The sequence below is a fragment of the Rhea pennata genome, chromosome 10 (genome assembly GCF_028389875.1).
Source record: "Rhea pennata isolate bPtePen1 chromosome 10, bPtePen1.pri, whole genome shotgun sequence".
NCBI lineage: Eukaryota > Metazoa > Chordata > Aves > Rheiformes > Rheidae > Rhea > Rhea pennata.
This window is the reverse complement of record NC_084672.1, coordinates 22,109,466-22,123,618: the sequence shown is the minus strand read 5'-3', so window position 1 is coordinate 22,123,618 and position 14,153 is coordinate 22,109,466. Positions and strand designations below refer to the sequence as shown.

The 14,153-nt window shown below is 58.7% G+C and overlaps 1 protein-coding gene across 1 annotated transcript; it reads right to left on the bottom strand.

The window, feature by feature from the left end:
- Positions 1–93: 93 nt before the first annotated feature.
- On the bottom strand, positions 94–6,703 carry LOC134144524 (cytochrome P450 1A4-like). Its single transcript, XM_062583523.1, has 7 exons — positions 6,627–6,703; positions 4,234–5,107; positions 3,487–3,613; positions 2,919–3,008; positions 2,707–2,830; positions 1,998–2,084; positions 94–1,016 (listed from the first exon to the last, which is right to left on the bottom strand). The coding sequence occupies exons 2-7, from the start codon at positions 5,065–5,067 to the stop codon at positions 710–712; spliced, it is 1,569 nt and encodes a 522-aa protein (XP_062439507.1). The 5' UTR covers positions 5,068–5,107; positions 6,627–6,703; the 3' UTR covers positions 94–709.
- Between the last annotated feature and the right edge of the window lie 7,450 nt (positions 6,704–14,153).

The following is a 14,153-nucleotide window of genomic DNA, read 5'->3' as shown; positions in this document are numbered from 1 at the left end:
AGAATGGAAAAGACAAGAGATGTGAACTTCTTTTTCATTTGATCTTTTCCCGGGAGAATAACACCGGCAAGAACCAAGCAACAAATTGCTCGTTAGCATTTATTGGGTTAGAAATACTGTGCGGTGCAGGAACATTTTGGCATAGAAACACACCTCGTACAGATTGCGGGGGGGGGGGGAAAGAGGTATTAGTCTGAATATATACATCTATTACTTGTGTGCTAAAATAAAAGTCATTGAAGTAGCAGCAGTGCATAGTCCAAAAGCAACAAGTGTTTTACTGCCCCCCTTACCGGTTCCCATCCCCTTTTCCTCATTCTTTTGAGTTGTTAGGAGCTGAGCTAACGACATCTCGGATTTGTGAACGGCCCGGCCGCCGTTCGGCGTGGCGGGTTGGGGCAGAAGCCTTCGCCCCCCCGGGAGCCCCCGGCAGGGCAGGGCGGCGCGGAGAGCCGGAGCCCCCGCGGGCCGCGGCGCTGGAGCCGGCTCCCCGGGCTGCGAGGAGCGGGCGCGCTCCCCGAGGCGCCCGGGCCCCAACGCCGCCGCCTTTGCGCGGCCCCGGGCGCGTTCGCGTGCGGTGAGCGAGCCGCCGGCGGGGCGGCCAGCGACGGGCTCCTTCCAGAGAGCGGTAGCTGAAGCAGTCTCAGTGTCTGGCTCAGAAAGCCGGCTTTATTCCCCAAAGTGCTGCTTCCTGCCCGGGCGCCGCAGCTCACGGAGAGCTCTTCACCGGGAAGCGCTTCCTAATCTGGAAGCACTTGGACTTCTTGTACTTCATTGTCAGGCCGTACTGGGGGGTGATGTCCACCTCCTCCCCGGCGCGGAGGCTGAACTCCAGCTCCTGAAGCAAGGTGGCCAGGAAGAGGAAGACCTCCCAGCGGCCGATGGACTCCCCGATGCATCGCCTCTTCCCCAAGCCAAAAGTCATCACTTTGTCGCTCTCGGTCCTGTCTATTTTAGACCCGTCAGCGCTGAGGAACCGCTCCGGGTTGAAGGTTGAGGGGTTCTTCCAAAGCTTCCTGGAACAGAAAAGAGAGACACCTGAGAAAGCTCTTTCCCCCCTCCGCAGCTGGGACAGCAGAGAGCAGGAGAAGAGCAGAACTTTTCTCCTTGCGAAGAACAGTGCTGCAAGGTTTCCTCATTTCACCATCCAGAAAGAAGGCCAGAGAAATCTAAAAAGGACGGATTCAGGCCTTGAACCTTTCTAGCGAAACTTCCCAACCTGTCCAGTTGCAGTCGGTGGCAACGCGTGCTGGCACACGCAGGAGCAGAAGTGATACCTCCGTGCAAGCGGGCTACTCAGCTACAGAGGTGCTGAGTCCTGAGCTTCTAAAATGACTGATGGGGGGAATAACCTCCTTTATCAACCTTTAGTCAACTTGCTCCCTCCAAGTGGGTCTCCGCTGCAGTGCGGCGGACAGGTGGGACAGGCCACTGGGCTCCAGAGCCCCTTTCGTTCACAAAAGCCGATTATCAGAAATAACAACGCAAGTCTATTGAATCCTTAATGCAAGGAGAGAACTGACCCTATTAGTGATGGTCATGTCAGCAGTCCCTTCTGACAGGGCATTTTTCTGCCTGAGAGAGGGAACGAGACAGTTCCTGTTGGACACATTCAGAGCTGTCAGCCCAGATCACAAGTGCAGCTTGGCAGGAAGATCTACCGATTCCTGATTATTCAGCAGCCAAAGCTGCCAACCCTTCAGAAACAGCCACCACGCACACGTGGTCAGTCCGACGCACTGAGGACACCTCCAAGCTGCTGTGCAAAAAAAGTCGGTAAGCCCCAGCTGCCGAGGCGGCCCGCGCAGTCCCGAGCGGCTGCACGCGCAGGAGATGTGACCCTCGGTTGTGCCCCAGACGCACACGGCTTTTGGTCTGCGGCTGTTCACCCCTGCTCTCACGACCTGTTCAGCTTTAGGCGTGTTGCTGTGAAGGACCAATCCGAGTGACCTTCGTGCCAAGCAGACCAACAGCGGCGGGCGATTCGGTATACTCACTCGTCGTGATTCACTTGCCACTGGTTGATAAATACGCAGCGGTCCTTCGGGATGTAGTAGCCATTCAACACAGTGTCCCTTGTTGTACTGAAAGAAATCGGGGTGCAGGAGGAGAGGTTAAGAGGAGACCTGCAGTTTTAGGGTAAAGCAAAGGCGGGCAAGTTCTAGAGGTGTTTCGTTTCCAATACCCTGTTTTTATTTCCAAGGACTTGCGAGGAAATACCCTGCCTGTATTTGAACTGGGAGATTATAAGTGTTCTCGGTTAATGCTTTTCCTCAACCAGAAGGATTCTAGGTTCGGGAAGCTGAATGAATCGTGACGTGGTTTCTCCCAGGGCAGGTGGAAATAGTCTTAACCGACTGTCCTACTGCAAGCAAAGGGTCTGAAGTGGAGCTGTCCCCAAACTAACAGCTCCGGCCCCAGGAGAGCGACAAGCAGAGCAGCTGCCGGCCTCAGATTTGGGCAGCGAGAGCAGCCACGTGCACCAAGCCAGCTCCGTAGCTGCACTAACAGCGACTGTCAGCAAAGCCGTAACGAGGTTTAACCCAAGGAATTTAGGATCTGCATCAGAATATATCCCCACAGCCTGTGCGGAGGTAGCCTACGATGATAACGGGGATTAATTCCCAAATTGTTATCAGCATAAACAGCACCTCCCAGAAAACAGCTCCAAAAAACTAGTAACGTGTCAGTTGTTAGCGTGCTTACCAGTGCGGGATAGTGAAGGGCAGGAAGGAGGAGTGCCTGAACATCTCCAGGATAAAGGCCTCTGTGTACGGCAGCGTGCCTCGGTCGGACAGCCGCGGTCTCCTCTGCCGGCCAACGGTCTGATCTGCGGGTGGTCGAGAGGAAGAAGCTGGTTGGAATCAGCCTTTGGCAGAGACATTTCAGCCCTGGAGAAAACGGACTCATGTGCTCACCTAGTTCTTCCTGGATCTTCTTCTGGATGTTGGGGTACAAGGCAAGATACATGAGACTCCAGGAAAGGGCAGTTGTAACAGTGTCAAAGCCTGCATAGACGTGGAAGAAATGCATTTAGTTACCTAGAGAAGGCAGGCCAGAGGATATTTGCACATCCCATCACTCTAGATCTTTTGGCCAATGACACACAGCTAATATTTGCCTTGGAGCTGTCCCCCCCATCAGCTATCTCAGGAAAGCCATCTGCTCTGGTCACCTGTCAGAAGAGCCTTTGTGAGCCCAGGTTCAGCCCCAGATACCAAGCACCGTAAAAGATGCATCTGGATGGCTTTGGCTCCGCTCTCCCCTCCTCTGCTGTGACCCTTAAGTTCAACTGCCAGGGCTAAACAGCAGCTCTCTCAAAAGCTTGTCTCAGGACTTTCATGGCCTCCCTGTCTATAGGGCTGCTGAAGGCCCTGGAAGTGCTCAGCTGCCTCCAGCAGTGGATTACAGCTCTTCAGCTGCCATGTCGGGAGCGTAGCCAGGACAGGGACAGCAGCAGGCCTTTAACAGCAGACACACTCTCACCCGCCCCAAAGAGGTCGTTGACAATGCTGATGATCTTCTCGTTGGAGAGCGGGACGCTTGTGTTCTCCTCTTTCTTGGTCTCCCGGCAATGCTCGATCAGCGAGTCCGTGATGTCCCGGACATGCTCCTGGGGGAACAGCCAGAGCAGTTAGCTAGACCAGAGAGATCAACGGCTGGAGGAAAACCTCTTCTCCCAGCCAATGTAGGACTCCTGATGGTGATTAGCTACAGACCCACGAGTTCCAGTGAGCTTTCCCTATGAGACGGGTGGGCAAGGGAATATCTTCTTCCCCCCGACCAGGCCAAGCAGACAGACAGCAGCTGTGACGCTTGCAGACACCTCTGCCCGCAGAGGCAGACGGGGCAGCGTCAGAGACGGCGGCTGTCTGGCCTGCCAGGTAAGCAAGGGGCAGCAAGGCTGTGTTACCCTGCGTGACTAAGAGCCAATCTTATCCATAACGAGCTATTTTAAAAATAGTTAGAGAAAGCAGGGCGAGCTTCAGCAAAATCAGTATCTCCAAGCAGTTTGCCGCTTCCAGCAAACAGCAGCACTGAATTTGATTTTTTTGAGCCTCTTCCAGAGAAACTATTTCGTTAGCCAGAAAGTGAAGTAAAAGCTTCACTTCTCTGATTTGTTTCAGTGCTCCTAAGGAACCAAACTCTGGAAGACAAAGGCAGTAACAGAATGAGGGGCATCAAGCAAGCCCCTGGGCAAAAGGTTGCCCAGAGCAATCTCCAGATTCTTACCCTGTCAAAACTAGTGTAATGCTCCTGGACAATTCTCTGCACGAAGGAGTTGAATCGCCTGTTGAGGTCCTTAAAGACTTCCATGGGGCGGCTGGGAAGATACTGGAGCACAGGGATGAAGTCAGCAGGGTTGCCAGAAGCAGCCACCTCTCCAAATTCATTGCCGAGATTCACTATGCTGAGCAGCTCTTGGTCATTGTGGTCATAACGTTTGCCAAAGCACATGGCACAGATGACGTTGGCCACAGAGACCACCAGGTACCGGTACGGGTCAAAGCTCTTCTCCTCTTCCATCACCTGCAGGAACTTGGTGACCAGGTAGTTGGCCTCCTTGGAGATGTGCTCCTCCAGGAGGCAGGTGGAAGAGGAGGTTGGGCTGGGGGCAATGGAGAAGGTTTTCAGGGCATTCTGGGCCAGCTTTCTGCGAGCTTTCCACAACTCTCCTGACTCGGGGCTGAAGGTCAGGCTCTGGCCATTTGAAATGTATTGGAAGCTGTGGAGATCAGGGCGCCCCATGAAGTCTTCTCCTTGTTTCACCAGGGCTTGCTTGATGGTGTCAAGCCCGCTGACCACCAACACGGGCCGGGTGCCGATCCTGATCTCCATCACGTCCCCATACTTCTGGCTCAGCTTGGTCAGGGCCAGATGTGGGTTCTTCCTCAGCTCCAGCACACTGCCAAGGATGGGGTAGCCTCTTGGTCCTGGGGGTCTCTTCAGCCCCTTGGGGACCTGCTGCCTGAAGGACTGGATGAGCAGGAAGATCAGGCAGAAGACTGCAGCCGCAGTGAGGATCTCGGTGGCCGAGAGAATGCCTTGGCTTCCCACCAGCGACATGGCAGCCTTTCTTTGCTGCTGAAGTTTAGAAACCTTAATACTAAAAGAAAAAAAGAAAATGACATTTTGGAGGGGGGGAAGGTCCATGAGGCACCTGTAGTTTTGAGACACGTATTTAGTTGTGAGAGCACAGGACTGTAGGCAACAAACCAAGGTGTAACTTTTGATCCAAACACTCCACCCAGAGACCAGGACTCAGGAGGCAATCTATAGTTTCTGCTCTGCTTTTCTGTACTTTAGCACCCTGGCATTCTTCAGTACTGAGAAATATTCCCCTATATCATACTTGTGTCCAAATCAAAGCAACTGCACATTTATCCTCACCAAAAAGTCATTAGGGGATGAAGTGATAATCTCTTGTCACTCTTTACTAATTGCTCCCCTAGATTTAAGCATCTTCCTGAATGCAATAGTGGAGCTTGCTCTTGCAGACAAGAATAAATATAAGTCTCACTAGACATATCTGTTTCTAGAAAACCAATTGCAGTTAAAAGCAGAGCTTAACTAGCCAGGAGTAAAAGGAGTAAGTCATATGGCTTTTTTTTCCTACATGCCAGGATAAGAAACATGCTCTTTTAAGTACGGATATTCTCTTTCCTACTGCAAAGTCTTTTCAAGAGCATTTCTCTATAGAAGAGTTGAACTGTCCTGATTTGAGTCATCTGGTTGCTTGCACTGAACCATCACTCACCTGCAAACTGAACAAAACAAGCAGGGGGTTGTTTAGATTATCACAGCCCTTACTAAAGATCGTTGACCAAGAAAACTAGCTAGTGCTGGTCTCTAATGCTCCATCACTTATAACTGAAAGGGCTGGAAAATGCAAAGACCCTTTTTTCCCAATGCACGTCCCAGAGGCAGCGGGCTCAGTTCAGGGTTGTCTAACCAGCTCTGAGGTGCCTCTGGGGAGGGGAGGGAGGTGCAGGACCCCGCATTGCCCATTGTAGTTGACAAACAGGGGGCACCTTGCTCCCGGCTCTGCCAGAAATCGCTCGGGTAAACCCTGAGCCACTGGTGGAAAAAGGCTGGGTCTGACATCCCACCTTCCCTGCTGCTCCCCTCTGGGGCTCGGGGCACCCAGGTGCCAAGGGGCCACCTTGGCTTCAAGCACAACAGGTCCTTTCGTGGCAAGGAGCCCTGTGGGGCTACTGGGGTCCCTGCTTATTTGGGAAAGAGCCACCTCAGCCCTGCCGGAGCAGGGAGAGCCAGCCCGATGGCGCAGCCTGGCCCGGAGCCGGGACCCCCGTCCCAGCCCAGCCCTGCGGAGCGCAGCTGCCCGGGGCAGCGAGCCCTGTGCGCAGGGTCTTGGGACAAGCATCACCCAGCATAACCCAGGCACCCCTGGCTCTTCCAGAAACCACCCACCCAGAGGCTCGGGGAAGGACGCTACGAGCAGCCTGGCAAACTATGGGGCCACCCCGGGAAAAAAAAAAAAAAAAAAAAAAAAAAAAAAGAGCAGCCCCCAGATTTCCAGCTTTTTTTGGGGGGGGGTCCCCTGGGAAAGCTGTCGGGGAAGAGCCTCCCCAGGCTCCAGGCGGGGGGACCAGGGCCGGACTCACCTCCGGGGCGGGCAGCGCCGCTGTCCCTGCCGCGGCTCGGCGAGCGCGGGGCCCGATCCCGCCGCAGGTACCCGCCGTCCCGCCGCGCCTGCTTTATATGCATCGCCGCCCGCTCTGATTGGCCCAGGCGCCTCCCGTCACGTGTCCGAAGCCTAATCAAAGCCGACGGGCGGCCGAGCTCCCGAATCGCTAAGCCGCAGCCCCCCGCCCCGGCACCTCGGGGGCGGCGGGGGTCGGACCCCACGGGGCCGCGGGTGGGCGGGGGGGGGGGGGGGAGGGAGCAGACTCCGCGCAGCCCCGCGGGAGGCTCTGAGCCTCCCCCGCGGACGGGGCGCCCTCCTCCCGCGGGGGTCTGCGGCGAGCAGCGGCGCGGCCCCGACGGCGCGGCCGGGGCCGGGGCCGGGGGGCGGCGGGGCCGGAGGGCGGCGGGGGCCGGAGGGGGGGGGGGGGCCGGGGGCGGGGGGGCCCGTCGGGCGGCGGCGGGAGGCACGGCCGGGTTAAAGATCGGGGCGGTTCGCGTGAGAAGCCGCTTGGCTGCGGCTCCCCGCTTCTCCCCGTGCAAACAACAGGGCGGGGAGGTGGCACGGGACGTGGCGGCCCCGGGGGGCGCGGGGGTGCCGGGCCGAGGGGCATCGCGTGCGAAGCGGCCGGGATGTTTGGGCAACCTGCGCCGCCCCGGTCACTCGCAGTCACGCTACGGGCAGGCTCTTAAAGGCGCCCGGCGCCAGGGCCAGCGCCCCGCCGGGCAGAGCCCCCCGCGCCGCGGCCCCCGCCAGCCCCGGCGCTGCCGGAGGTGGGTCGGGACCGGCCCAGCCGGCGCTCTGCAAGGGCCCCGGGATGCTCGAGGAGCTGGGGCACGTCCCTGAGGTCCCATTCTGCCAGCGGGCCTGAGCACCACGAGTCAGCCGCTTTCTGCTCCCGTGCTCTTGCTCCGAGCATCCAGCTGCGGCTCCGTCCCCTCCCGGCTACACGCAGCCCCCGCGCCCGGAGAAGGGCTTTGGTCTGCTCCGTTCAGCCCTCCAGGCTGACGAAGCGTGCCAGTCCCAGGCGGCAGGGGCCGGGGGGGGGGACAGCGGGCTGCGGACCCCAGCGTCTGCTCCCGTCTGTCCCCTGCCACCTACTCCTGCCACCTCGTTTTGCTCCGGTGTTTTTGCTGCGCAGAGCCACAGACCAAGAAGGGAAAATGATGCCAGGGATTTTCTGGCAAACGAAGCCTCCCTCGTGCCTCCCTTCCAGGCAAGCGGCTGAGCAGCCGCTTTGCGGCGGGCCGCAGCGGGACCTCTCCCCCCTGCGGGGCACTGCCAGCGCACGGGGCCAAGCGGGGGCTGCTCATCCTCTCGGCGGCTCGCTTGCGGGCCGCAGGACTTTCCCCTCGCTGCCTTCCGAGCCGGGAAGCCGCTGCTCTCTCGTAGGGCGAAAGACACCCGCGAGAAGAGCCAAAGGCAGCTCAGGCTTTCGCCACGCCACGGGAGAGGTTTATCCCCCCACCCCCCACCCCATGGGGAGACATGAGCCAGCACCTCTCCCCCCCGCCCGACGGCAGCGGGCAGCGCGGAGCAGCCCGGAGCGAGCCAGGGGTCACGGCACTCGCCCCGACCCGACCCGACCCGGTTAAAGATTGGCCAGGTTCGCGTGCGAAGCCGCTCCGTGCGGGGCCACCGCCTTCCCCGCGCCTCCGCGGGCAGAGGGGCGACGGGGTCCGCCGGCAGGACGGGCCGGGCCGGCGGTGGGGCCATCGCGTGAGAAGGGCCGGCACGCCGGAGCTCTCCGGACAGACCTGGGACGCCCCGGTCACTCGGAGTCACGCTATGGGTGGTGGTGGGGGGAAATGGCTTTTAAAGGGCCAGGGCGGCGGTCTGCCATCCAGGAGCCGGTGCCGGGGCCAGCGCGGCGCCGGAGCGGGTCGGCATCAGCCGCCGCGGCCCCGCCGGGCTGGCAGGGGGTGGCAGGCGGCCCAGCGCCTGCGCCCGCGGGCGGCGCGCGAGCGAGCGGGCAGCACGCCGCCCGAGGATGCGGAGCACGCGCGGGCCCTCCGCGCCCACGCGCGTGCGCCTGCGCTGGCAGGCCCGCGGGCGCTCCCCTTCACCCCGCGCGCTCCTTCGGCCACGGGACGCGAGCAGACGCGCGCGCGGGTCAGGGCACTAGTGTGCCCAGAGACTCGGTCGCTTCCTCGCACGCGCACCTGTGTGCGTGCAACGGCCCAAGAGGCTCTGTCCCCCCCCCCCCCCCGCCCCCAGCACCCCGGCGGCTCGGCAGCCTGCAGAGAGCAAGAGAGCAAGGCAGGCTGGCGGCGCGGAAGCCAGCGCGGCAAGGGCCGCTGTGGGCTGCGGGTGCCGGGGAGCACGTCCAGCTGCCCCGGGAAGGGAGGCGGCGCGGTGGGACCCCGCCGTGTCCCGGGGAGACGCGTCGGTCTGCAGAGGCGCGCGAGCCCAGCTGCAAGCTCAGCGCTGGGCGAGGAGGACGTGTTTGGGGTGGGAAGCTCTGCCTGGCACGCAAGGCGGCAGCTCTTAAAGCTGTTCTCAATGGGTGCCCGCGCCGGGAGACACCCTGCCCTCTCCGGGCTTGGCAGCAGCGCCGCTGGCAGCTGGCACCGAGGAGGCCGGTGGCAGCTGGGGCGCAGCCGGGCTGCAGGGATGGGCAAGCGGGGCGCGAGGAAGCGCCCTGGGACGTGCACGAGCGCCTGCACCCGCGTGGGCTTCCTGATGCCTCCCCGAGACCCTGCCGACCCCCGGGTTCCCCGGGCCTTTTAGACACGACGCGCTGGCAGCGCCCGCCATTAATGATCCTAATTAGACCAGGCGTTGAAAGCTTTTATTAAATATTAGCTCAGCTTTTACCTGGGCAGAATTCCCGCTCTGCTCTTTGTGGTTTTCGAAGCGTGAGCGAAACCTGTGGCCGAACCCCAAGGTCTGGCTCGTTCCTTAGCTAAGGGATGGCCAGCCCCGTGCCCGCAACTCGCCCCGCAGGCAGCCGAAGGGTCTGCCGCAGGCTCGGGACGAGCCCCGCCGGTGACGGCTCGGACACGACAGCCCCCAGCCGAGCAGCTGCAGGCCCGGGGGGCTGCGCGGGAAATGCCAACGGCCCCGCTTCCCCCCCGCCGCCGCTGCCGCCGCTGCCGCGGGGGTCATCAAACCCCCCAGGCAGGCAAAGGGGAATTTCACGTTGGCAAAATCACGAGGGGTTTTGTATTGCTGGCAGGGAGTGGAGAAGAGGGGCCGGGGGCCGGGGCGGGCGTCTCGCGCGAAGCCTGTCCCGGGCGGCCGGCGCCCGGGGTGCTTTTGGAGGGATAAACGCCCGCAGCCTTGCCCCGCGCTGCCCTGTTCACCTCTCCTATCTCAGCGGCTCACCTCCTCCCCGCCGGCCCGCCACTCCTCCCGCTCGCTGCCCGTTTGCCCCGGCGAGGCTGGGGAAAGCGAGCCAGCCGGCTTCTCACGCAAGCCTGGGCAATCGTTAACCTGCACCTGCCTCCGCGCTCGGGCCACCAGGTCCTGCCACCGAGACCTGCCCGATGCTTCTCCAGGATGGACAGCAGCCAGCACAGCCCTCCGGCTCCAGATAACCTTCTGCGAACGCTTCTCCTCGGCGCTCAGAAGCAAAGCTGAAATGAGGAAGGAATGAAAAGGAAGCGAAAGAGGGAGCATCTTTCTGCTCCGTACCAACTCACGGTGCCCTGGCAGCTCCCACGCGGGGACAGCCCTGGCCCCGGCTCCAAGGGGCACAGCAGAGCCGGGAAGGACTTGGCCAAGGGGACCTGGAGCACCGCAGCCCTGGGGTGGCTGCGGGCGAGGGGTGAGGCTAGGCAAAGCCTCCTCCGTCCTGGCCAGCCTGGCGAGTCAGGCTCAGTCTGCCAGGGTGGTCCCTGGCGGCAGCAGGCATCCCAAAAGGCAGACAAGCCGTGCCCCTTCGTGGGGCGGCTGAGGTGGAAGGGTGGCTTTCGGTAGTCTTTGACACCAGTGCTCCAAATCACGGCGCAGGGAAGCTGGTGCTGAAAAAACCTATGAACCCCGAAACGGCTCCCCTTTCCACTTCCCTTTACCTGCAAAGTTTATTTCTGCTGTTCCCTGTGTCTTTGGGTTGGCTTTGAAGGCAGAAGCCAAAAAAAGGCTCTTTAACCGCATTCTCTTGGCAGTGGGATCTCACCCCGCTTTCCTAGGTGGCCGCAACCTCATTTTAAGTAAGCAGGTCCATAACCCATCACAGGAAGCACTGCGTTGTTGGAGGAAGGACCTAGAGCAAGGGGGAAATCTGGGATCCGTGTGAGAGGCGTGATCTTTGTGTGCTAAAACTCACCTAGGGTCATTCACAGGGGCCAGGTGGAATCCAAAACAGGGGCCACAGGAGCGGGGTGGCTCGGCAGCTAACAGACTCCATCTGGCCCAAACGATCTGGCTGAATCCCTCACTGTATAGCTGATACTTCCCAGCTCTTCGCTGCTACTGCTTCCACCTCTTCAAGCTCAGGGAGCTTCTCCGGGCACCACTGGTTCAGAAAATCACAGTCCAGTGTGGGGAACAGAGCGAGCTCTTCACTAGAAAAGAGACTGTCCCTATTCTCCATGTCTTTTGTAGCAAAGCTCCTGCTAACATCAGTGAGAGCAACAGCAAGTCCTGAAGGGACTGGACTCCTTCCCGCAACTTCAAAAGGGGCGAGCCTTGCTCCAAGGTCTGCTCCAGGGAAGCTGGAGAGCTTAGCCGCAGCTGGGGAAGAGCCGGGTAGCAGTCAGGGCCCGGGGAAGCAGAGGAAACCTTCACTTTGCAGCTATCTGAGCTGCGGAGAAAATACGGGTGCGAACAGCAGAAGCTTAAATGTGTGCTCTACTGCATTACGTACCCGCCGTTCCTGCAGCTCCTTTGACAGCATCTGCCACCAACCACCACAGCAGTCAGGGTCTTGTCCTCTTGGTATTGTGCCGGTTGTGTTTGCCTTGGGGGGGGGGGGGGGGAGAGATTGAGAGAGGGAGAGAGAGAGAGAGAAGGAAAACGAGGGAAGGGTTTGAAGGGAAGATAAAACCCCGCTTCATCCATGGGGCCAGCTCAACACAGCTAGGCTCGCGCACCCGGTGATCTCAGGAGATACTGCTGGGAAGTTTGCTGTGGAGCATCTTAGGTCAAAATGAATACACCTGATGCCTGGAGAAGCTGGGCTTAAGCAGGACCACTGTCCCCCCAAGATGGCACATTGCCCTCGGATTGTCTGTCCCATACAGCTGTCTTTGGGTTAGAAAACCAGAGGAGATTTATTCCTAGTCAAGAAATATCTCACCCTGCATCATTCCTGTGGCTTAGGGATTGGGGGACACCAGGGTGGAAAGCTAGCCTTTTTTGGAGTCAGAGAGCCCAAATCAGCTCATCTCCTTGGCTTCAAGAGGAACTGCTGACATCCTGAGCAATGAGTGCTCTTGGGTCTGTGGTGGGCTTGCACTCTGCCCAAGAAAGGTCTCAGGAGAGTTGACACCAGCTCGTGAGGCCACGTAGCTGACCCTGAGGGAGCTGTACCCCTCTGCGCAGCAGCGTCCTCGTGGTGGACTGAGCGGGAGGTGCTCTGCGTGTTGCCCTTTCCCCGGCCTCCTTCTTGCCCTCTGCTGCCCCCCCCCCCCCCCCCGCGCTCCTGCTCTCCTTGAACTTTCCTCCCTGCTCAGTTCTCCCTGTTCCCAGATCCTCTCGATTTGGCCCCAGGGGCTGGCGAGTGGTGAAATTCAGCAGGCAGCTTCTCACGCAAACCTGGGCAATCGTTAACCTGAGCCTGCTGGCAGGTGCCATGGGAGGGGAAGGAGGGATGTCAGGGAGAAGGACTGGGGTGGGAGGCGCTGCACTGCACCCCCTCCCCATCTGCAGACTCCCCCAGTTCCTTGGCCTCCTCTTTGTCCTCGATTTCCATCTGGGCAGTTTTGTCTGCACCTCCAAACGCCTCCAGAGTGGGGTTGGAGGTAACAGCTCTGTTTGTGGACTTTCACTCCAGGAAAGAGTCTTCACCCCAGGAAAGGTCTTTGGGGAAATGCCCGCAGAAGAGCTAGCAGCTCCATCTTTATAGGGCAGGAAGATGAGAGCATGTTCCTGTTCCTCCCTAGGGCAGTGCCACAACTACCCCTTCTACCTCCCCATCCTAGGCTCTATGGAGGGACATGCCCTAAGTGGCCAGAGAAACCACTACTCATCTCTCTCTCAGAGTTGAGCTGAGGAAATATCTGCCTTGCTTTCTTGGGCTGGCTCCAGCCAGGCTCAGCCTCGTTTGTTAATGGATAGCCATTCTTTTGTTGTTTCCTAACCTGTTGCCTCCTATGACCACGCAGGGATAAGCACCCAGCCAGGTCGTGTATATAAAGCCAAGGTCTTCCAGCTTGCAGGACAGGAAGATCCAGGTGGCAGAAGAAGAGGATCCAGTCCACTCTGCAGGGCAGGTAGGCAGGCAGCCGCTGAACACGCTGTCTCTCTGCCCCAAGCCACGGGCAGTAAAACCAGCCCTCTCAACCAAGAGGAGCTGCAGGTAGGAGCTGGCTGCTCTCCACGGAGAGAGCCTGCATGCCTCCAGTTTGGCTGTTTACCCCCTCCTACAGACAGGTCTTTGCTAGACAGGGCACCAGCTTCTTTGAGTAACTCTTTGAGGAGTTACTGTTTCTCCCATCCTCCCTCCCTGTGTTTGGGGCCGCAGTTTTCTGTTCCATGTTGCAAATGTTGTCTCTTCTGGGTAGGAACTGTGGCTGTTCCAGTAGGTGTTGGGAGCCTGGGGTCCACCAAGGGGTGAGGCTCTGAGAGTAATACAGAGTTTGCTGAGCCTAAGAAAATTCTGGAAAAAAAGATTTGCTAAACTAAACAGCAGATCCCATATCTTCCGGCAAGTTATGGCAGGGTTCATGCTTCCTTGTCCTTAGCAGGCTGCAGGGGAAGGGTAAATCATTGGCTTCAGAGGGGCTGAGATCCCCCATAAGAGATAGATGTGTTTGAAGTCTTTGTACATCTCCAGTTTTTACCCCTTAGAAGTACCGGAGTGCTGTACAAGCCCTGGAGGGAAAGTGAGACAGCCAAAGCAGGGCAGGGGCAGAGCAAGGGCTCGGCGATCAGATCTCCCCATCGAGTCCTAAGTTCTGGTTTGAACCAGGGCAGCCAGAGTGGCAGAGACTGAGAATAGAAGCAGAAAAATGCAGAGCAGAAGGGGGAGTCCAACACCACCTGGGACAGGTCCACACTAGAGACCTAGAGCTGAGGCTCCTGCAAGAGCTGAAGGCAGTTACACCTCTAAGTCACTTTACAAAGAAGCTTTCATAGAGGCAGAGAAAGGACAGTGATTTGTGTGTATATATATCCTTTCATCTTAGTGAAATAAACTGAGAGAATATGAGCTTCAGCTACATTACATAGAGATTTTATTTAAGACTGATTTGCTTAATCACTCTTAACAATTTAATACCTCTTAGTTCCTATTATCAGCATCAAGAGCTAGAAACTTCTGCTGGACTTTACCTCTCACTAACCCTAGCTCTGTGCCACCCTTCTGGTTAACTTCTTCAGGAATTCTAAACTTCAGCAGCAA